Source organism: Salmo salar, chromosome ssa06 (assembly GCF_905237065.1).
Source record: "Salmo salar chromosome ssa06, Ssal_v3.1, whole genome shotgun sequence".
NCBI classification, from domain to species: domain Eukaryota; kingdom Metazoa; phylum Chordata; class Actinopteri; order Salmoniformes; family Salmonidae; genus Salmo; species Salmo salar.
The window spans coordinates 92,062,069-92,084,752 of record NC_059447.1 but is presented as its reverse complement, the minus strand read 5'-3'; the positions used below and the strand labels follow the sequence as shown (position 1 = coordinate 92,084,752).

Here is a 22,684-nt window from a genome sequence, read left to right as displayed (position 1 = left end):
GGGAATCACCCACCTGGTGTCCCAGGTCTAAATCAGTCCCTGATTAGAGGGGGAATCACCCACCTGGTGTCCCAGGTCTAAATCAGTCCCTGATTAGAGGGGAATCACCCACCTGGTGTCCCAGGTCTAAATCAGTCCCTGATTAGAGGGGGGAATCACCCACCTGGTGTCCCAGGTCTAAATCAGTCCCTGATTAGAGGGGGAATCACCCACATGCTGTCTCAGGTTTAAATCAGTCCCTGATTAGAGGGGGAATCACCCACCTGGTGTCCCAGGTCTAAATCAGTCCCTGATTAGAGGGGAATCACCCACCTGGTGTCCCAGGTCTAAATCAGTCCCTGATTAGAGGGGAATAACCCACCTGGTGTCCCAGGTCTAAATCAGTCCCTGATTAGAGGGGAATCATCCACCTGGTGTCCCAGGTCTAAATCAGTCCCTGATTAGAGGGGGAATCACCCACCTGGTGTCCCAGGTCTAAATCAGTCCCTGATTAGAGGGGGAATCACCCACATGCTGTCTCAGGTCTAAATCAGTCCCTGATTAGAGGGGGAATCACCCACCTGGTGTCCCAGGTCTAAATCAGTCCCTGATTAGAGGGGGAATCACCCACATGCTGTCCCAGGTCTAAATCAGTCCCTGATTAGAGGGGGAATCGCCCACCTGGTGTCCCAGGTCTAAATCAGTCCCTGATTAGAGGGGGAATCACCCACCTGGTGTCCCAGGTCTAAATCAGTCCCTGATTAGAGGGGGGAATCACCCACCTGGTGTCCCAGGTCTAAATCAGTCCCTGATTAGAGGGGGAATCACCCACCTGGTGTCCCAGGTCTAAATCAGTCCCTGATTAGAGGGGAATCACCCACCTGGTGTCCCAGGTCTAAATCAGTCCCTGATTAGAGGGGAATAACCCACCTGGTGTCCCAGGTCTAAATCAGTCCCTGATTAGAGGGGGAATCACCCACCTGGTGTCCCAGGTCTAAATCAGTCCCTGATTAGAGAGAAACAAAGACAACAACAACAAAAAGTGGAACTGTCTGTGAGGTCCAGAGTTGAGTTTGAGGGAACTACGGTAATATTTTATTTGTATAGGGGGAGCATTTACAGATGGTCTATCAACATACAACAATGTCATCGTAACAAAAAGGTTGATTTGTTTTCTCAACATCGTGTAGAGCATTGATCCTCCAGTACCCTCAACAACACACATCTCTGTTGTAGCTCTGGACAAAACACTCCTAATTTTAACTCGTTGAAGGCCTGATGACAGGTTGAAATCAGGTGTGCTCGTTTCGGGACTACAATAAAAATGTGTACTGTTGGGGGTACTGGAGGACCGGGAGTTGGGAAAAACATTGGTGTAGAATCATCGATGACAGTTTTAGTTAGCCAGGTCAAAAGGCCGTGTTCGTCAGTCACAATTTACCCATGATACATTGCGGTTGTGAAGCTCTTGAACACGGCCAAAACCCAAAACAACACACAGAGGACAGACAACTAAAATCATTTATAGGGACGGATTCCCAGATCCAGATTAAGCCTAGTCTCTGGATTAAAAACAAAAACAAGAAGTCAATGGAGAATCTCAGGTCTATTGCCTTAATCTGGGTCCGGGAAACCAGGCCGTAGAGATTGTCAATATATATATATATATAACTACTATAAAGAGTACATATAAATGGCATGTATCAAAAGGAATGTTATTTTTAGTCAGGTTAACAGTGACAGATCAAAACACAAGATGGCACTACATTCACTAGGAATGAGTCTGAGTCAGTGGGGGAACGTGTGTGTGGGCAGAGTGTAAGCCTGTGATGTGTAAACATAACACAATGATTCACCCATCCATGATCATTTAATAAAAGAGGGGGAAGAGGGGAGAGAGACAGGAAAGAGGAGAGACAGGAAAGAGGAGAGACGGGAAAGAGGAGAGACGGGAAAGAGGAGAGACGGGAAAGAGGAGAGACGGGGAAGAGGAGAGACGGGGAAGAGGAGAGACGGGAAAGAGAGAGGGGGAAGAGGAGAGACAGGAAAGAGAGAGGGGGAAGAGGAGAGACAGGAAAGAGGAGAAAGTGAAACAGAAGAGGCGAAAGAGAGAGAGGGGGAAGGGGAGAGAGAGAGGAGAGAGAGAGGAAGAGGGAAGAGAAGAGGGGAGAGAGGGGGAAGGGGAGAGTGAGAGAGGAGAGAGAGAGGAAGAGGGGAGAGAGGGGGAAGGGGAGAGTGAGAGAGAAGAGAGAGAGGAAGAGGGAAGAGAAGAGGGGAGAGAGAAGAGGAGAGAGGGAAGAGAAGAGGGGAGAGAGAAGAGGAGAGAGGGAAGAGAAGAGGGGAGAGAGGGAGGAGTAATTAAAAAAACACCAGTTCCCAGTTGGTCTCCTCTTCCATTACTTAACACAGCCTTCAGTGGGCTCATAACAATCCCACCAGCCGGCCCTTCGTATGTCAAGACGTCTGGTTTCACAGCGATTCAGAACGGGACTTGATGGGAGTCTATGGGCCGTTGGACATTGCAGTCCCATCTAATACACCTGTAGCGGACTCCATCTCTCGCCTCGATTTTAACCATAAGTCCAACTTTAGTGTTACCAGTTTCGACCTCAGGTCAGCTTTATCTGTCTGACCGCATACAGAACTTGGCTACTCTGACAGGAGAGCTACATTCTGCTGTTGATAGAAGGGCAGGACAACTTGGCTATTCTGACAGGAGAGCTACCTTCTGCTGTTGATAGAAGGGCAGGACAACTTGGCTATTCTGACAGGAGAGCTACCTTCTGCTGTTGATAGAAGGGCAGGACAACTTGGCTACTCTGACAGGAGAGCTACCTTCTGCTGTTGATAGAAGGGCAGGACAACTTGGCTATTCTGACAGGAGAGCTACATTCTGCTGTTGATAGAAGGGCAGGACAACTTGGCTACTCTGACAGGAGAGCTACATTCTGCTGTTGATAGAAGGGCAGGACAACTTGGCTACTCTGACAGGAGAGCTACCTTCTGCTGTTGATAGAAGGGCAGGACAACTTGGCTATTCTGACAGGAGAGCTACATTCTGCTGTTGATAGAAGGGCAGGACAACTTGGCTACTCTGACAGGAGAGCTACATTCTGCTGTTGATAGAAGGGCAGGACAACTTGGCTATTCTGACAGGAGAGCTACATTCTGCTGTTGATAGAAGGGCAGGACAACTTGGCTACTCTGACAGGAGAGCTACATTCTGCTGTTGATAGAAGAGCGGCTACACAGTGTTCTGAACAACTGACCAAAGAATACATAGCAGTAAAGAAACCTCAATCTAATTATTTACCGCTAACACAAACAGGAACCACTGACTAGATCGTCATGAGTACCAGCAGTTGTACAAAACCAAAAAAATATACTTTTTTTTTTTTTTTTTTTAAATCAGGAAAATCATTGGCCATTGTTTTGGGGGGGGGAAGCCCCGCCTCCCATGATCTGAAGCCCCTTCTATTGGTCTGATGCTCCTCCACTTGGTCTGAAGCTCCTTCTATTGGTCTGATTTTCCTCCAGTTGGTCTGAAGCCCCTCCCCTCCTCCTGTGTCAGGTTAGATGGCTGTAGGTGGGGGAAGAGGCTGAGGTGTTTTTTTGGGGTGGGGATAGGGTGGAGGGGCTCAGAGAGGTCAGAGTGTTGGGGTGTTTGGCAACATGGTGGCGTCACTATGGTGAGATCTCCGGGAGAGGTGAAGTGATGTAATACAGGAAGTGATGTGCTCTGCGACCTCCCGACTCCCCACGCTACCGCCTACGACTCGGAATCCTGAGGAGATATGAGATAGAAGAAGGGTCAACCAATCAATCCTGAGGAGATATGAGATAGAAGAAGGGTCAACCAATCAATCCTGAGGAGATATGAGGTAGAAGAAGAATAATGAGGAGATATGAGGTGAAGAAGGGTAACCAAAATTGAGAGATAAGGTAGAGGGGAACCAATCAATCCTGAGGAGATATGAGGTAGAAGAAGGGTCAACCAAATCACTCAAAACTATCAATTAATCAAACAAGCAACCATCTGATTGTGTTCATAACATTTACAGAAATGTTAATTGATGTGCATTGTCCTTGTCAAATAAATAAATAAATAAATAAATAAATAAAAACTACCTCATGTATCAGGACAAAGCCACTTAGTCAATGAATGGCTACAGTTACACAGGATGCCCAATTCTGATATTTTGCCCAGTTACTGGAAATCTGATCAGTCAAAAAGACCAGTTACTGGAAATCTGATCAGTCAAATGTATAAATGCAGCCATACACAAGGATCCAGCACTGCATAGACAACAAGAGCATCAACACAGCATGCTGAATCAACACAATACATTATCAAAACATCAACACAGATCAACACGCTGTGATAATGTATTGTGTTGATTCAGCATGCTGTGATAATGTATTGTGTTGATTCAGCATGCTGTGATAATGTATTGTGTTGATACAGCATGTTCTGATAATGTATTGTGTTGATTCAGCATGCTGTGATAATGTATTGTGTTGATACATCCTGTTCTGATAATGTATTGTGTTGATACATCCTGTTCTGATAATGTATTGATTCAGCATGCTGTGATAATGTATTGTGTTGATACATCATGTTCTGATAATGTATTGTGTTGATACATCATGTTCTGATAATGTATTGTGTTGATTCAGCATGCTGTGATAATGTATTGTGTTGATACATCATGTTCTGATAATGTATTGTGTTGATTCAGCATGCTGTGATAATGTATCAACACAATACATTATCAGAACATGATGTATCAACACAATACATTCTCAGAACACGCTGAATCAACACAATACATTATCCCAGCATGCTGAATCAACACAATACATTCTCAGAACACGCTGAATCAACACAATACATTATCCCAGCATGCTGAATCAACACAATACATTATCAGAACATGATGTATCAACACAATACATTATCCCAGCATGCTGAATCAACACAATACATTCTCAGAACATGCTGAATCAACACAATACATTATCCCAGCATGCTGAATCAACACAATACATTATCCCAGCATGCTGAAATCCAAGCTGAAAGGTTCCCAAGGGACCCTGTTCATTCAGGAGTCTCCTGGAGAGAGAGATCACCGTGTTCTGTTTGTCAGCAACATCAACCTTATTAAAAAGTCCTCATCAACAAACAAACCAGGATGCGTCCCAAATGACAGCCTATTCCCTAACTAGTGCACTACATTTGAACAGGGCTCATAGGGCCGTAAAGGGGGTAGAAGGTAGTGCACTGTATAGGGAATAGGGTGTCATTTGGGACGAAGCACTCATTCAAGTCCACTGGTCTATGTTAAAGCACATCCCAGCCAATTAGTGGAGTTATCCAATCAGCTGCCAGACTGGAGACAGACCAGGCATGTGATTGAAGGAAAATCTAATGATCCTGGTTACTGATAATCTGTGGAAAACGAGACAATGAATTCGTCCCAATTGGCACCCTATTCCCTATATAGTGCACTACGTTGGACCAGAGCCTATAGAGCCCAAGTAGTGCACTATAGAAGGAATAGGGTGCCATTTGGGACACGTGGTCAGACCATGTGATGTCTTCTGGACAAGTGAATCAGACTGTGTTCCTTCTCAGGGTCATATATCAAGACAGGAACATCCTGTATATTCTCAGGAATCAGATACGAGTCATCTAGAAGACAGGAACATATTCAGCCACTCTAGGAGAACAATGGAAGTGTGCTCCTCCACCCCTGTAGCTGCCGAGGGCCCCTCCGCCCCTTGCAGCTGCCGAGGGCCCCTCCGCCCCTTGCAGCTGCCGAAGGCCCCTCCGCCCCTTGCAGCTGCCGAGGGCCCCTCCACCCCTTGCAGCTGCCGAGGGCCCCTCCACCCCTTGCAGCTGCCGAGGGCTCCTCCACCCCTTGCAGCTGCCGAGGGCCCCTCCGCCCCTTGCAGCTGCCGAGGGCCCCTCCAGCCCCTTGCAGCTGCCGAGGGCCCCTCCAGCCCTGCAGCTGCCGAGGGCTCCTCCACCACCGTAGCTGTACAACTAGTGGAGCCTTATAGTCTTCAGACCTTTCCCTTGCAAACAGTGTGTGTGTGTGTGTGTGTGTGTGTGTGTGTGTGTGTGTCATACCGTTACTGAGGGTGGTGAGCTGAGGCCTAGGAATGTAAACACAGTGTTGTTCTCCTTGGACTGGAAGAAGTCCTCATAGTCCTGATGGAATGAAACACACACACACACACACACACACACACACACACACACACGAGTTGAGTCATAATTCGCTGTTATATCCGTGCGTTGGACAGGTTTAGGGTCAATAAATATTGTGTGGCTGAAGGGCTGGTGGAATAAAAGACAAGCAATACCTTAAAAAGAAAATCCATAAATGAATAATTCCTGTGCAATTTATATCTATAGGCTACATTGAGGTTTTCTTTCATTATTTCAGGCTCTGGTATTAGTGCAAAAGCCCGAGCTTTAGGGCTTAACTGTATATGCGCCAAATACCCTACACAGCCAATCGACAAATAATGCTTTCGGGAACAGGCAGAAAACGTTTACGTCAATCCGTGGAGGCAAAAAGGACATGGTTGAAGTTTAATTCAATAAGACAAAAGTTCTCGAAATGTAGAGCTGAGCATAAAAGAGAAGGGGGGGGGGCTAGAAAAAGCAATGTTTGGAAAAAGATTAGGTGAAGTGGTAGACGAGGATGATAGCAGTGTTGGCTATATTATGATGTGATGATTGTGAGGCGGGACTTCAAATTAGGCCCATGGCGCGTCAAGGGAACTGTAGCCTTACTGTTCAGGTTAAATGGAAACTGAACACTGGACACTGACTGTAGGTCTATAACCTCTCACATAGAATTATTAATAACTCTTGCAGAATTAAGATTTTCTTGCAGTTAAATGATCCACTAGATGTAGGCAAAATTTGGACTTGGGAATTATAGGAGTGATTTATTCATTTCAGCATCTTGAGAGAACGCAATGCTCAGTTAGATACCATCTGTAGAGGTGACGTCTTTACGATAAAAGCATCATAGAAGCTGATAGTATTTCAACCACATAAAATATCCGAGACGAACTGAAATCTGATCAGAAACACGTTGGGTCGTATTCACAGCATTCTATTTCCTTACAACCGGTCAAAGTGATTTCATGTTTTTTGTTTGTTTTTTGTTGTTGCGTTTATTGTACTTTCTCCCCCCGGGGTCCCTAAAACATCTTCCGCTCCGCAAAAGACGATAGAGAAAACTTGACCCGATGTGAACTAGATTGAAGCGTACATTCTATCGATTTATGACATTAATTCTGGTTAACAAGGGTTTATTGAGTCTTCTAGGGTAACATATAAAAACGACAGAAGAGAAGCTGCATGCATCTAGTTATAGACAAGTTGACTAACAAAACGTTGGAAATTAAAACCAGAAACATATCTAAAAATCAGGTAACAAGAGATTCCTGCAGCCCGTGTACATTTGTGTTGTTGTTGTTGCCGTCTTTGACTGAAGCCTATATCGCATTTTCTATATTTTCGGGCCTCAGGTTTTCACATAGGCGGTTACGGATGGGATATTAGCAATTGCAGACAGGTGATCAAATAGCTGACACACACACACACACACATTTTTTTTTTGTTGAGAGCCTCATTAGCAACAGCTTGTCTTACTCTGGTCTGACACGTAAAAAAAAAAAAGACAGACAAAATACTTTACAATTTACATACATTTAAAAACCATTAACATTGCTGTTCACTTGCGCTATGTATGTAAAATGGAAGGGAGTTCCGTGGACCCATGACTCTGTATAATACTGTACGTTTCCTTACACACAGTCTAACATGACAACAGACATTCCCTGAGGGCTCTGGCCAAAGGTAGTGCACTATAAAGAGAATAGGGTGCAATATGGGATGCTACCTTGATAATCTGCCCCATGGAGCAATGGGATTACGCAGCAGGGGTTACCCAGCAATATGCCGTACTCAGCACAGGGCACAGGACGGCTGACGTTAGCACCGCTAGCTAGCTCGCTCATTTATCACTCAACACAGGGCGCAGGACAGCTAATGTTAGCTAGCTCGTTCACCAACTGACCATTCAGGCTACATGCTAACATTAGACCAACTAACACAGGCTATATGCTAAATGCTAACATTAGACCAACTAACACAGGCTATATGCTAAATAATAACATTAGACCAACTAACACAGGCTATATGCTAAATGATAACATTAGACCAACTAACACAGGCTATATGCTAAATGATAACATTAGATTACGTAATACAGGCTAATTGCTAGACTAGAGGGCTGCATCTGCCGCAACCGCAAGTCCCGTGGCCATTCCTGTAGACGCATGTCATCACATACGCCTACATTAACATTACGTGGCTGCGTTTTGGGTTCAGGACCAGTTCTTGTGTTAGATGGATGGATTTATGTCCACCTCCTCGCTATCTTATCCCACAGTAGCTGTCTCCATTGAAGATCTGTGGGGGAAGCGGGTTGCCCTCGTCTGGGTGTTTCTCCTGGGTTAGGGTTAGTGAGGATCACTACGGTATCTATCTCTTACCCCACAGTAGCTGTCTCCATTGAAGATCTGTGGGGGAAGCGGGTTGCCCTTGTCTGGGTGTTTCTCCTGAGGGATGTGTTGGTACATCCACAGCCTTCTCTCCTCCACATTGGTGATGTCCACTTCCTGGAAGGAGATCCGGTTGGCCTCCAAGAACCCCACCACAGCTTGCTGGCGCTTCTTCACCTGTAGGGTGGGGGGGGGGAGAAAAAAAGACTTCCAAATCATCGAGTCAGGATACAGGATTTGGAAGGAAGTCACACGATATACAAGAGAACCATACTGAAGAAGGTCTGTCACCTGACCCCCCAGTAGAGAGAGAGAGATCAGACGTGCTGAGACTCCCGTATGGACAGACTAAACAAACACACAGTGTATTGTACTGATCATGGTGTCCATCTCTGACGGTAATGGATGAAATTAGGGAACCTTGTTCTCCATTTACTACATTAGTGTTGACTAAAGCCCTATTGGTTAATGTCACCATTTTAGAAAGTTGTTGTGACTTTACTCAAATTAGCATCAATCAAATTATACTCGTTTGCTAGATTACAATCTGTTTAGTTTGTAACTTGTCGGTAGAACACACTGGATCAAATCAAATGTATTTATAAAGCCCTTCTTACATCAGCTGATATCTCAAAGTGCTGTACAGAAACCCAGCCTAAAACCCCAAACAGCAAGCAATGCAGGTGTAGAAGCACGGTGGCTAGGAAAAACTCCCTAGGAAAAACTCCCTAGAAAAAGGTCACACACTACAGGTCCAAGCCAGGCCAGCTACTACAGGGTGGTCAGCTGAGCTTGGTTCGGTCCCTACAGAAGTAATGAGAAGATAGTTTAAAACCTTGTGTGTGACTGTGACGAGTAGGAAAAACATCCCAGTGAGAACACAAACTCCCACACTTCTCTGTAGGTTATTAAAAACACACACACACACACACACACACTTTGCTGACGGTACCACCTTCCTGTTTCTCAGTCTGCTGAGTGCTCCAGCTGGACCCAGTCACCATATATAAATATGAGAGCGAGAGAGAGCGAGAGCGAACCAACAGCATTGGACACTTTATGGAACACAAAGCCTTCACCATCTCATCCTGGAATATCCAAGGCCTGAGGTCATCTGCCTTTGGCCTAAAGAGCAGAAACCTAGACTTCAAAGAAAATCAGAAATACAAACATTGTCAACCTACAAGAAATATGGTATAGAGGAGATGGACCCAATGGTTTCCCCCTAGGTTACAGAGAGCTGGTAGTCCCATCCACCAAACTACCAGGTGTGAAACAGGGAAGAGACTCAGGGGGTATGCTAATTTGGTATAGAGCAGACCTAGCCCACTCTATTAAATTAATCAAAACAGGAACATTTTACATTTGGCTAGAAATTCAAAAGGAAATTATCTTAAAGAAAAATGTCCTCCTGAATGCTACCTACAGTTAAAGTGGGAAGTTTACATACACCTCAGCCAAATACATTTAAACTCAGTTTTTCACAATTCCTGACATTTAATCAGAGTAAAAATTCCCTTTCTTAGGTCAGTTAGGATCACCACTATATTTTAAGAATGTGAAATGTCAGAAGAGAGAATTATTTATTTCAGCTTTTATTTCTTTCATCACACTCCCAGTGGGTCAGAAGTTAGTATTTGGGAGCATTGCCTTTAAAATGTTTAACTTGGGTCAAACGTTTCAGGTAGCCTTCCACAAGCTTCCCACAATACATTGGGGGAATTTTGTTCCATTCCTCCTGACAGAGCTGGTGTAACCGAGTCAGGTTTGTAGGCCTCCTTGCTCACACACACATTTTCAGTTCTGCCAACATATTTTCTATGGGATTGAGGTCAGGGCTTTGTGATGGCCACTCCAATACCTTGACCTTGTTGTCCTTAAGCCATTTTGCCACAACTTTGGAAGTATGCTTGGGGTCATTGTCCATTTGGAAGACCCATTTGCAACCAAGCTTTAACTTCCTGACTGATGTCTTGAGATGTTGCTTCAATATATCAACATAATTTTCCTGCCTCATGATGCCATCTATTTTGTGAAGTGCACCAGTCCCTCCTGCAGCAAAGCACCCCCACAAGATGATGCTGCCACCTCCGTACTTCACGGTTGGGATGGTCTCCTTTGGCTTGCAAGCCTCCCCCTTTTTCCTCCAAACATAATGATGGTCATTATGGCCAAACTGTTCTATTTTTGTTTCATCAGACCAGAGGACATTTCATGAAAAAGTACAATCTTTGTCCCCATGTGCAGTTGCAAACCGTAGTCTGGCTTTTTTATGGCGGTTTTGGAGCAGTGGCTTCTTCCTTGCTGAGCGGCCTTTCAGGTTATGTCGATATAGGACTCGTTTTACTGTGGATATACAGTCGTAGCCAAAAGTTGACAATGACACAAATATTAATTTCCACAAAGTTTGCTGCTTCAGTGTCTTTAGATATTTTTGTCAGATGTTACTATGGAATACTGAAGTATAATTACAAGCATTTCATAAGTGTCAAAGGCTTTTATTGACAATTACATGAAGTTGATGCAAAGAGTCAATATTTGCAGTGTTGACCCTTCTTTTTCAAGACTGGGCCACATCCTGACTGATTGCAGCCCATTCTTGCATGGTCAATGCTTGGAGTTTGTCAGAATTTGTGGGTTTTTGTTTGTCCACCCGCCTCTTAAGGATTGATCACAAGTTCTCAATGGGATTAAGGTCTGGGGAGTTTCCTGGCCATGGACCCAAAATATCGATGTTTTGTTCCCCGAGCCACTTAGTTATCACTTCTGCCTTATGGCAAGGTGCTCCATCATGCTGGAAAAGGCATTGTTCGTCACCAAACTGTTCCTGGATGGTTGGGAGAAGTTGCTCTCGGAGGATGTGTTGGTACCATTCTTTATTCATGGCTGTGTTCTTAGGCAAAATTGTGAGTGAGCCCACTCCCTTGGCTGAGAAGCAACCCCACACATGAATGGTCTCAGGATGCTTTACTGTTGGCATGACACAGGACTGATGGTAGCGCTCACCTTGTCTTCTCCGGACAAGCTTTTTTCCGGATGCCCCAAACAATCGGAAAGGGGATTCAGAGAAAATGACTTTACCCCAGTCCTCAGCAGTCCAATCCCTGTACCTTTTGCAGAATATCAGTCTGTCCCTGATGTTTTTCCTGGAGAGAAGTGGCTTCTTTGCTGCCCTTCTTGACACCAGGCCATCCTCCAAAAGTCTTCGCCTCACTGTGTGTGCAGATGCACTCACACCTGCCTGCTGCCATTCCTGAGCAAGCTTTGTACTGGTGGTGCCCCGATCCCGCAGCTGAATCAACTTTACGAGACGGTCCTGGAGCTTGCTGGACTTTCTTTGCGCCCTGAAGCCTTCTTCACAACAATTGAACCGCTCTCCTTGAAGTTCTTGATGATCCAATAAATGGTTGATTTAGGTGGAATCTTACTGGCAGCAATATCCTTGCCGGTGAAGCCCTTTCTGTGCAAAGCAATGATGACGGCACGTGTTTCCTTGCAGGTAACCATGGTTGACAGAGGAAGAACAATGATTCCAAGCACCACCTTCCTTTTGAAGCTTCCAGTCTGTTATTCAATCTCAATCAGCATGACAGAGTGATCTCCAGCCTTGTCCTCATCAACACTCACACCTGTGTTAATGAGAGAATCACTGACATGTCAGCTGGTCCTTTTGTGGCAGGGTTGAAATGCAGTGGAAATGTTTTTGGGGGATTCAGTTCAATTGCATGGCAAAGAGGGACTTTGCAATTAATTGCAATTCATCTGATCACTCTTCATAACATTCTGGAGTATATGCAAATTGCCATCATACAAACTGAGGCAGCAGACTTTGTGAAAATTAATATTTGTGTCATTATAAAAACTTTTGGCCACAACTGTAGATACTTTTGTACCGGTTTCCTCCAGCATCTTCACAAGGTCCTTTGATGTTGTTCTGGGATTGATTTGCGCCAAACTACCTTCATCTCTAGGAGACAGAACGTGTCTCCTTCCTGAGCGGTATGACGGCTGTATGGTCCCATGGTGTTTATACTTGCGTACTATTGTTTGTACAGATGAACGTGGTACCTTCAGGCGTTTGGAAGTTGCTTCCAAGGATGAACCAGACTCGTGGAGATCTACAATTATTTTTTCTGAGGTCTTGGCTGATTTCTTTTGATTTTCCCATGATGTCAAGCAAAGGAACTGAGTTTAAAAGCTAGGCTTTGAAATACATCCACAGGTACACCTCCAATTGGCTCATATGATGTCAATTAGCATATCAGAAGCTACTAAAGCCATGACATAATTTTCTGGAATTTTCCAAGCTGTTTAATAAAGGCACAGTCAACTTAGTGCATGTAAACTTCTGACCCACTGGAATTGTGATACAGTGAATTATAAGTGAAATAATCTGTCTGTAAACAATTCTTGGAAAAATTACTTGTGTCATGTACAAAGTAGATGTCCTAACCGACTTGCCAAAACAATAGTTTGTTAACAAGAAATTTGTGGAGTGGTTGAAAAACGAGTTTTAATGACTCCAACCTAGGAGTATATAAACTTCCGACTTCAACTGTATATCCCCTCACTAGAATCCCCATACTATAATGAAGACAGCTTCTCCATCCTGGAGGGGGAAATCAATCATTTCCAGGCCCAGGGACATGTACTAGTCTGTGGTGACCTAAATGCCAGAACTGGACAAGAACCCGACACCATCAGAACACAGAGGGACAAACATCTACCTGGAGGTGACAGCATTCCCTCCCCCATATGCCCCCCTAGACAACTACGACAACATAACCAACAAAAATGGGTCACAACTCCTGCAGCTCTGTCACACGCTGGGTATGTACATAGTCAATGGTAGGCTTCGAGGGGACTCCTACGGTAGGTACACCTACAGTTCATCTCTTGGCAGTAGTACTGTAGACTACTTTATCACTGACCTCAACCCAGAGTCTCTCAGAGCGTTCACAGTCAGCCCACTGACACCCCTTTCAGATCACAGCAAAATCACAGTCTACTGGAACAGAGCTTTGCTCAATCAATGAGGCATCAAAGCCAAAGAAATTGAATAATATTAAGAAATGCTATAGATTGAAGGAAAATAGTGTTGAAATCTACCAAAAAAAACTTGCTGGACAAAATGTTTCACTGTAATAGTGAAGGTGTAAACTTGGCAGTAGAAAACCTAAACAGTATATCTAACCTCTCTGCTTCCCTATCAAATCTAAAAATGTCAAGCAAATAACTTTAGAAAATGAACAACAATGACAAATGGTTTGATGAAGAATGCAAAAACATAAGAAAGAAATTGAGAAACCTGTCCAACCAAAAACACAGAGACCCAGAAAACCTGAGTCTAGTCCTTCACTATGGTGAATCACTAAAACAATACAGAAATACACTACGGAAAGAAGGAACAGCACGTCAGAAATCAGCTCAGTGTAGTTGAAGAATCCATAGAATCGAATCACTTGTAAAAATTGGAAAACACTAAACAAACAACAACATGAAAGATGAACCCGGAGAAGAGTCCCGTATGCAAGCTGGTCCTGGGGCTCTGTTCAGAAAACACAAAACAGACCAAGGACAGCAACACAATTAGACCAAATAAACCAACTAAATCACGAGAAAACAAAAACGATAATTACTTTACACATTGGAAAGAATTAACAAAAAAAAAAACATCAAACTAGAATGCTATTTGTCCCTAAACAGAGAGTACACAGTGACACGCCCTGACGATAGAGAGCCATTGTTTCTCTATGGTGAAGTAGGTCAGGGCGTGACTAGGGGGTATTCTAGTTTATTATTTCTATGTGGGGTTCTAGGTTAGTATTTCTATGTTGGTGATTTGTATGATTCCCAATTAGAGGCAGCTGGTAATCGTTGTCTCTAATTGGGGATCATATTTAAGTAGTTATTTTTCCCCCACCTGTGTTGGTGGGATTTTGTTTTTTGTGTAGGTACCTATTTGCACCTTGCTGTCTTCACATTTCGTTTGTTCATTTATTGTTTTTGTATTTTGCTGAAGTTTCACGTTATAATAAAGATGTGTAACGCTACTCACGCTGCGCCTTGGTCCAATTATTACGACGAACGTGACACAGTGGCAGAATACCTGACCACTGTGACTGACCAAAACTTAAGGAACGCTTTGACTATGTACTGACTCAGTGAGCATAGCCTTGCTATTGAGAAAGGCCACTGTAGATCCACAAAGAATTAAAAAACAACACAATTTTGATGAACTCCCATATCTAGTGAGTGAAATTCGACAGTGTTCCATCACAGCAGCAAGATTGTGTGACCTGTTGCCACAAGAAAAGGGCAACCAGTGAAGAACAAACACCATTGTAAATACAACCCATATTTATGTTTATTTATTTTCCCTATTTGCACATCGTTACAACACTGTTTATATATGACATAATATGACATTTGAAAATGTCTTTATTATTTTGGAACTTCTGTGAGTGTAATGTAAAATGTTTCTTATCTATTATTTCACTTGCTTTGGCAATGTTAACATATTTTTCCCATGCCAATAAAGCCCTTAGATTGAAATTGAGAGAGGGGGGAGAGAGAGAGAGAGAGAGAGAGGGGGGGGGGGAGTGGTCTCAGAGCCTTGTAGCTATGTCACAATGGGACACCGGACAATCGCGTTCTCTGTCTATGGACTATGATTTACGCTTAACTGTCAGAACTCTCTCCTCATAGCAGGCATGAACCATTGTCTAGTTTCTTACAAACTCATCTCTGCTGGAGGTCTATTGTGTGTGTGTGTGTGTGTGTGTGTGTGTGTGTGTGTGTGTAAGCCTGTGCCTGTGTGTGTTTAGGGATGGTGAGGGCACAATGAAACCATTGTTTTGACACAAAGACAAATGAGGCCAGGGCAATATAAAAGGAGATTAATGTAGTAGTACTGAACAATCAATCATTGATAGGCAGACAGACAGGCAGACAGACAGACATGCAGGACACGGTGACGTAGTGTATTACTGTTTGTGTAGTAGTACTGTGCTGTAGTTCAGAGATTAACAGAGGTTAAGACAGAGGACTAATCCTTTTCTCATCACACCACGTCACCACACAGCCAGTGTGTGTGTGAAAGAGAGAGACAAAGAAAATGAAAGAGAGAATGAGTAAGAGAGAGAGAGAATGAGTAAGAGAGAGAAAAATACAGAGATAATATGTGGGTGGTCACATCTTTGGTTGTAAAAGAGGATGTGGGATCTCAACTGTTTACAGTAACATAGTGCCTGTTTACAGTAACATAGTGCCTCTAAAACAACACTACTGTTTACAGTAACATAGTGCTTGTTTACAGTAACATAGTGCCTCTAAAACACCACTACTGTTTACAGTAACATAGTGCCTCTAAAACAACACTACTGTTTACAGTAACATAGTGCCTCTAAAACAACACTACTGTTTACAGTAACATAGTGCTTGTTTACAGTAACATAGTGCCTCTAATGCAACACTACTGTTTACAGTAACATAGTGCCTCTAAAACAACACTACTGTTTACAGTAACATAGTGCTTGTTTACAGTAACATAGTGCCTCTAATACAACACTACTGTTTACAGTAACATAGTGCCTCTAAAACAACACTACTGTTTACAGTAACATAGTACCTCTAAAACACTACCGTTTACAGTAAAATACCGCCTCTAAAACAACATTACTAAAGTCTCTACATATGTTGTGTGGAATCACAACGAGGTGCCATCTTCCCAACTCAGAGCGATGAGGGTAGTTTCATCCTTCCATCTAAAAGGATGAAGTGTGGTTGTCAACTCGTCCGTTCTGGGCGGATGATTACCACTCCACTAATCTGATCTAATCTGGAGCTGCTCATTTCAGGGTTCGAAATCACTTCTTATAATGATTCACTCTGTTCAGCTAGCTCTACCCCTTTGTTTCCCTCCTACTTGCTTTCTATATTTCTCTCTGTACATTTCCCTTTCTGCTAATCTCCCTCTTGCCCTCTCCACCCCTCTCCTTCCTCTCTCTTGCCCTCTCCACCCCTCTCCTTCCTCTCGCTTCCCTCTCTCTTGCCCTCTCGCTTCCCTCTCTCTTGCCCTCTCGCTTCCCTCTCTCTTGCCCTCTCCACCCCTCTCCTTCCTCGCGCTTCCCTCTCCACCCCTCTCCTTCCTCGCGCTTCCCTCTCTCTTGCCCTCTCCTTCCTCTCCTTCCCCTCTCTCTTGCCCTCTCCTTCCTCTCCTTCCCCTCTCTCTTGCCCTCTCTCTTGCCCTCTCCTTCCTCTCCTTCCCTCTCTCTTGCCCTCTCCACCCCTCTCTCTTGCCCTCTCCCTGTACTTAAAACAGATGAGGGCTGCATGTCACTTTCCATTCTTTCTCGTCAAACTGTCATTTTATAATTCTATTTAAAATGGCATCCAAACTGAATGAAAACTCAAAACATAGATGACACCAAGGGTATTCAAGGTGTGTGTGTGTGTGTGTCTCTCACCGGGTTAAAAATAACTTTTGTAAACACTACAGCAGCAATTGTGTTTTTGTTTTCCCATTCCAGAGATACGGTAAACTAAAATGCATGAATAATTTATCCCGTTACCTAAGACTAGAGGCATTTCTTAAGAGAGACTTTAATAAATATTATCCTCTAAAGGGTCTGCCTCTCTCTTCTCATGTGAAACCCGAAGAGCGACAGGCCCCATGTTCTTTCGGGAACGGGAGGTTAGAGGTTAGACAGATGGGACAGTCAATCCAACAGGGGGAAAAGATTGTAGGGAGTAGGGAAGCAATTGGAGGGTTAGGATAAAGCAGAAGCAGAATTTCCGTGGCCTTTAAGGAGAATAAATCAATAGAGTATTTTTCTTCTAATTAATACCATTTAGATCAATCCATTCCCTCAGGTCACACCAGAGTACACAACCAGAGTACACAACCCTATGGTCAAATGACTGATCATGGGGAGATAAAAGACTTTACTTATATTCAAAGGCTCAAAAAAAATACAAAAAAAAAAAGTGTCAGGCCTACTTTCAAGGTTTGAAATTCAGCGGTGCATGTGAAGATTGAAAACAGCCACTAAAAGACATTCCTCTTTCTAACTCATTATGTTGACATTAAAATCACAGTGTGTGTGTGTGTGGGACAAACAAGTCTGAACCGCTCCGACCAGGGCCGTCTGAACCGCTCCGACCAGGGCGGCAGGGCCGTCTGAACCGCTCCGACCAGGGCGGCAGGGCCGTCTGAACTAGAGGTCGACCGATTAAAAATCGGCATGGACGATTAATTAGGGCCGATTTCAAGTTTTCATAACAAATCGGCATTTTTGGATGCCGATTACATTGCACTCCACGAGGAGACTGCGTGGCAGGCTGACCACCTGTTACGCGAGTGCAGCAAGGAGCCAAGGTAAGTTGCTAGCTAGCATTAAACGTATCTTATAAAAAAACAATCAATCTTAACATAATCACTAGTTAACTAAACATGGTTGATGATAGTTTAACTAGCTTGTCCTGCGTTGCATATGATCAATGCGGTGCCTGTTAATTTATCATTGAATCACAGCCTACTTCACCAAACAGGTGATGACTTAACAAAAGCGCATTCGCGACAAAAGCACAATCGTTGCACCAATGTACTTAACCATGAACATCAATGGCTTTCTTAAAATCAATACACAAGTATATATTTTTTAAACCTGCATATTTAGTTAAAAGAAGTTCATGTTAGCAGGCAATAATAACTAGGGAAATTATGTCACTTCTCTTGCGTTCAGTGCACGCAGAGTCAGAGTATATGCAGCAGTTTGGGCCGCCTGGCTCGTTGCGAACTAATTTGCCAGAATTGTACATAATTATGACATAACGTTGAAGGTTGTGCAATGTAACAGCAACAGACTTAGGGATGCCACCCGTTCGATAAAATACGGAATGGTTCCGTATTTCACTGAAAGAATAAATGTTTTGTTTTCGAAATGATAGTTTCCGGATTTGACCTTATTAATGACCAAAGGCTCGTATTTCTGTGTGTTTATTATATTATAATTAAGTCTATGATTTGATAGAGCAGTCTGACTGAGCGGTGGTAGGCAGCAGCAGGCTCGTAAGCATTCATTCAAACAGCACTTTGCTGTGTTTCACAATGCTTGAAATACAGCTCTGTTTATGACTTCAAGCCTATCAACTCCCGAGATTAGGCTGGCAAAACTAAAGTACCTATTAGAACATGCAATAGTTAAAGGTATATGAAATACAAAATGGTATAGAGAGAAATAGTCCTATAATAACTACAACCTAAAACTTCTTACCTGGGAATATTGAAGAGCTTTCATATGTGCTCATGTTCTGAGCAAGACACTTAAACATTAGCTTTCTTACATGGCACATATTGCACTTTTACTTTCTTCTCCAACACTTTGTTTTTGCATTATTTAAACCAAATTGAACAGGTTTCATTATTTATTTGAGACTAAATAGATTTTATTTATGTATTATATTAAATATAAAATAAAAGTGTTAATTCAGTATTGTTGTAATCATCATCACACACACATTAATCAGTATCGGCTTTTATTGGTCCTCCAATAATCGGTATCGGCTTTTATTGGTCCTCCAATAATCGGTATCGGCGTGGGAAAATCATAATCATAAATCGGTCGACCTTTAGTTTGAACAGCACATACCAAGGGTGCAGGGCCATTTGCAGTACATTACAGGACTACAGGACTACATCTCAAATGGCACCCTATACCCTACATAGTGCACTACTTTTGTCCAGGGCCCATAGGGAGAATGATGTCATTCAGGGACACAGTTCAGTTGAGGAGGACATCCTGTTTCAGTTGGTAGAGCACGGTGTTTGCAACACCAGGGTTGTGGGTTCGATTCCCACGGGGGACCAGTATGGAGAAGAAAAAAATTAATAAAATGTATGAAATGTATGCATTCACTACTGTTAGTCGCTCTGGATAAGAGCGTCTGCTAAATGACTCAAATGTAGAAAAAGGGAGCACTGTTAGAAGAGGCAAACATGGACTTTGTTCAACCTTGGCGCTGATAAGATAAAAACATACCTAGAGCGGGAGAGTTGTACAGGGTGCTTCCCAAATGGCACCCTATTCCCTATGAAGTATACTACTTTAGACCAGGGCCCAGTTGGGGGGGACGACGACGACAACCATATGCATTTCTTTGCACTTAAAAGACAGACAGTGGAAAGTAAGCCTACATCATGTGCAGCTGGCTATATATTTTTTTGTTGCGTGGACCTACTGGGTCCTACGTGGGCCTACTGGGTCCTACGTGGACCTACTGGGTCCTACGTGGACCTACGTTGTCCTACTGAGTCCTACGTGGGCCTACTGAGTCCTACGTGGGCCTACTGAGACCTACTTGGGCCTACTGAGACCTACTGGGGCCTACTGGGTCCTACGTGGACCTACTGAGTCCTACTGAGTCCTACGTGGGCCTACTGAGTCCTACGTGGTCCTACTGAGTCCTACGTGGGCCTACTGAGTCCTACGTGGGCCTACTGGGTCCTACGTGGTCCTACTGGGTCCTACGTGGTCCTACGTGGACCTAGGCTGCAATATCAAATGGAAGTGCACCATTTAAATCTCAATAAAGCCTACAGAGTATTATCTTCTATTTAAACTGCATCCCAATCAATACCCTACTCCCTATGAAGTGCACTACTTTTGACTAGGTCCTACATGGCTCCCATAGGGCTCTGGTCAAAAGTAGTGTACTACTACATAGGGGAATAGGGGAATAGGGTGCCATTTGTGATGCAAACAAGGCGTTATGCCTGGCTCTGCTGTGTGTACACGTACCTGCTAAAAGAAGAGGGCCTTGAGAATTTTATGTAACCTTTATTTAACCTTTATTTAACTCGGCAAGTCAGTTAAGAACAAATTCTTATTTTCAATGACGGCCTAGGAACAGTGGGTTAACTGCCTGGTTAGGGGCAGAACGACAGATGTGTACCTTGTCGGCCTCGGGGATTTGAACCAGCAACCTTCCGGTTACTAGTCCAGGAATAATGATGTGAAAGATCTCCAAGATGCAAGTTGAACCTCTGAGACCTGCATCTAGTGTAGAGTCATTAAAGCTCACCCCTAAAACATGGAGGTTAATAAGGTGTAGTGGGCTAATGGGTTGGATTTCAGAATAATCACACAGAATGAACTAATACAGACACACACAAGAACAACAACAAAAATCACATGTCTATAGCCATGTTTTCAAAAATCAAAGTATGCTAGACACGTTTGGAGTGAAGGCAATAGCAGGCTGCGTTCCAGAATCTTGCTTCTCACTAGCATATAGGAGATCAGTCAGAGAACTTACATAAGGCCCCCCCTCCCGATGTCAACAACAATATCAAAAGGCATGATGAACGCATTCCCTCCTCACGGCACTGTCTGCATCTGTACAATTGATGCAACTCACACAGAAGAATATAAATCCTACAGATTTGATTACGGGTAGGCTACATACTATCAGAGCACGAACTCACTCACCGCAACAGATCCCGAGGAGGAGGCGATGTAAACCTTGATCACCATAGTATTTTTGGTGCTGTGCGTCGCACGGCTGAACTCGAGCGGTTTTATATTCCGTTTCACTTGAGGCGTTTATCCCAGTAGTAGGATCCTAATGTAAGTGCCTCTCCTCGCAGTTCAAGCCGTGTTTATATTAATGTCAGTGTTGGTAGGTAGGCTGCGCGCCTCCCGGTATTTATAGGCTACAGTCAGTGCCACGATAACGTCGTACCGTGGACCGCGCTCCCCCATCCGGCACCCTGCGGTCCTGACAGCACTGATCTTTTGGACTGAACTGAACCACACTGAGCCTGCTTGACACATGCATTATGTGAAATATAGTTTGTTTGTATACAACGAAAGGTTACTGCAGCCAGGAGCTTTTTAATACCTTTCGAAAAAAGGACAAATCTGGACAAATAACAGATCAGGACAAATGCACAGAACAGCACGCCAGACCGTTGCAACAATTTAATGAATCACACACACACCATAAGGGCTAATGACAATCAAAAACATATTCCTAATATAGATCAACTCTTTATTCAGAATAGATTAATACAAACCTAGAAACAACCATTAGGTTAGGTCTCCTTATTAATTTGAATGTATTCTTGAATAAATCTGAATATCTTGAACTCACGCAACAAGTGGTCACAGCGCCACTCTCTGGCGTAACGACGTAACTACAGTATGCGGAAGAACGGGGGTTGCCATGGCACCGCTAACACCTTAGCTAGCGAGATAAACAGCTAGCTAACTCAGTCGATCAGTTTCAGATCATGGCTGACCATGGAGACGTGAAGCCAAGGTAATCTGAACGGGATGGGTTGATGTACCTTTCCTAAATGCTAACTAACTAACTAACTAGCTAGTTAGATAGATAGAAAACAACAACAGACTAGACATGGAATAGTTTGATTGCAAGCAACTAGCTAATAATATACATTCATTGCTGTTACAAGTAGCTAGCAAAGACGTTATTGAACAGTCAATGTAGCTAGCAAGCTAGCTAGTTGAAAGCCTAAACAAATAATCGACTCATATGTTGATGAAATAGCTAAATTAGCTAGCTTTAAACTTAAATTACTATAGGCTCAGAAGGATCCAGGTCACAGGCTGGATGCTTCTTGAGACTGTCGTTGCAGTACTTCTGCCTTGAAGTCTTGGAGCCTCAAAAACGTATCGGCAGCAAATATGATGTCCAGCTTTTTGGACTTTTTGGACACTTGTGCAGTACCATTACCCAACTTTATCAGGAGTTATCCTGAGTCTATTTGCGAGCGGGAAATGCAGAAGTATTTTATTTTTCACAATGATCAGCTTGTCGAAAAAAATGACAGATACAAACTTGAAACCACTGATCATGACAATGGGGTGAAACTCCTGGACAACAAATCAAATGTTATTTGTCACATGCGCCGAATACACCTTACAGTGAAATGTTTACTTACAAGCCCTTAACCAACAATGCAGTTTTAAGAAAATACCACCCCCCCCCAAAAAAAACCCGAAACAAAATAAAAGAAGAAGAACATATAATTAAAGCGCAGCAGTAAATAACAATAGCGGGGCTTTATACAGGGGGCACCGGTGTTGAGGTC

At 43.5% G+C, this 22,684-nt stretch overlaps 1 protein-coding gene across 2 annotated transcripts; it reads right to left on the bottom strand.

Moving 5' to 3' along the window:
- Positions 1-1,046: 1,046 nt before the first annotated feature.
- On the bottom strand, positions 1,047-21,367 carry sh3bgrl2 (SH3 domain binding glutamate-rich protein like 2). Of its 2 annotated transcripts, XM_045721188.1 has the most exons (5): positions 21,060-21,367; positions 8,587-8,745; positions 8,450-8,476; positions 6,113-6,193; positions 1,047-3,763 (listed from the first exon to the last, which is right to left on the bottom strand). In XM_045721188.1, exons 1-5 carry the CDS (start codon positions 21,102-21,104, stop codon positions 3,749-3,751), a joined length of 327 nt encoding a protein of 108 aa, XP_045577144.1. In that variant the 5' UTR covers positions 21,105-21,367; the 3' UTR covers positions 1,047-3,748. The 2 variants fall into 2 exon arrangements, with proteins under 2 accessions (XP_045577144.1, XP_045577143.1); XM_045721187.1 differs by lacking the exon at positions 8,450-8,476 and having other exon boundaries at positions 8,560-8,745.
- Between the last annotated feature and the right edge of the window lie 1,317 nt (positions 21,368-22,684).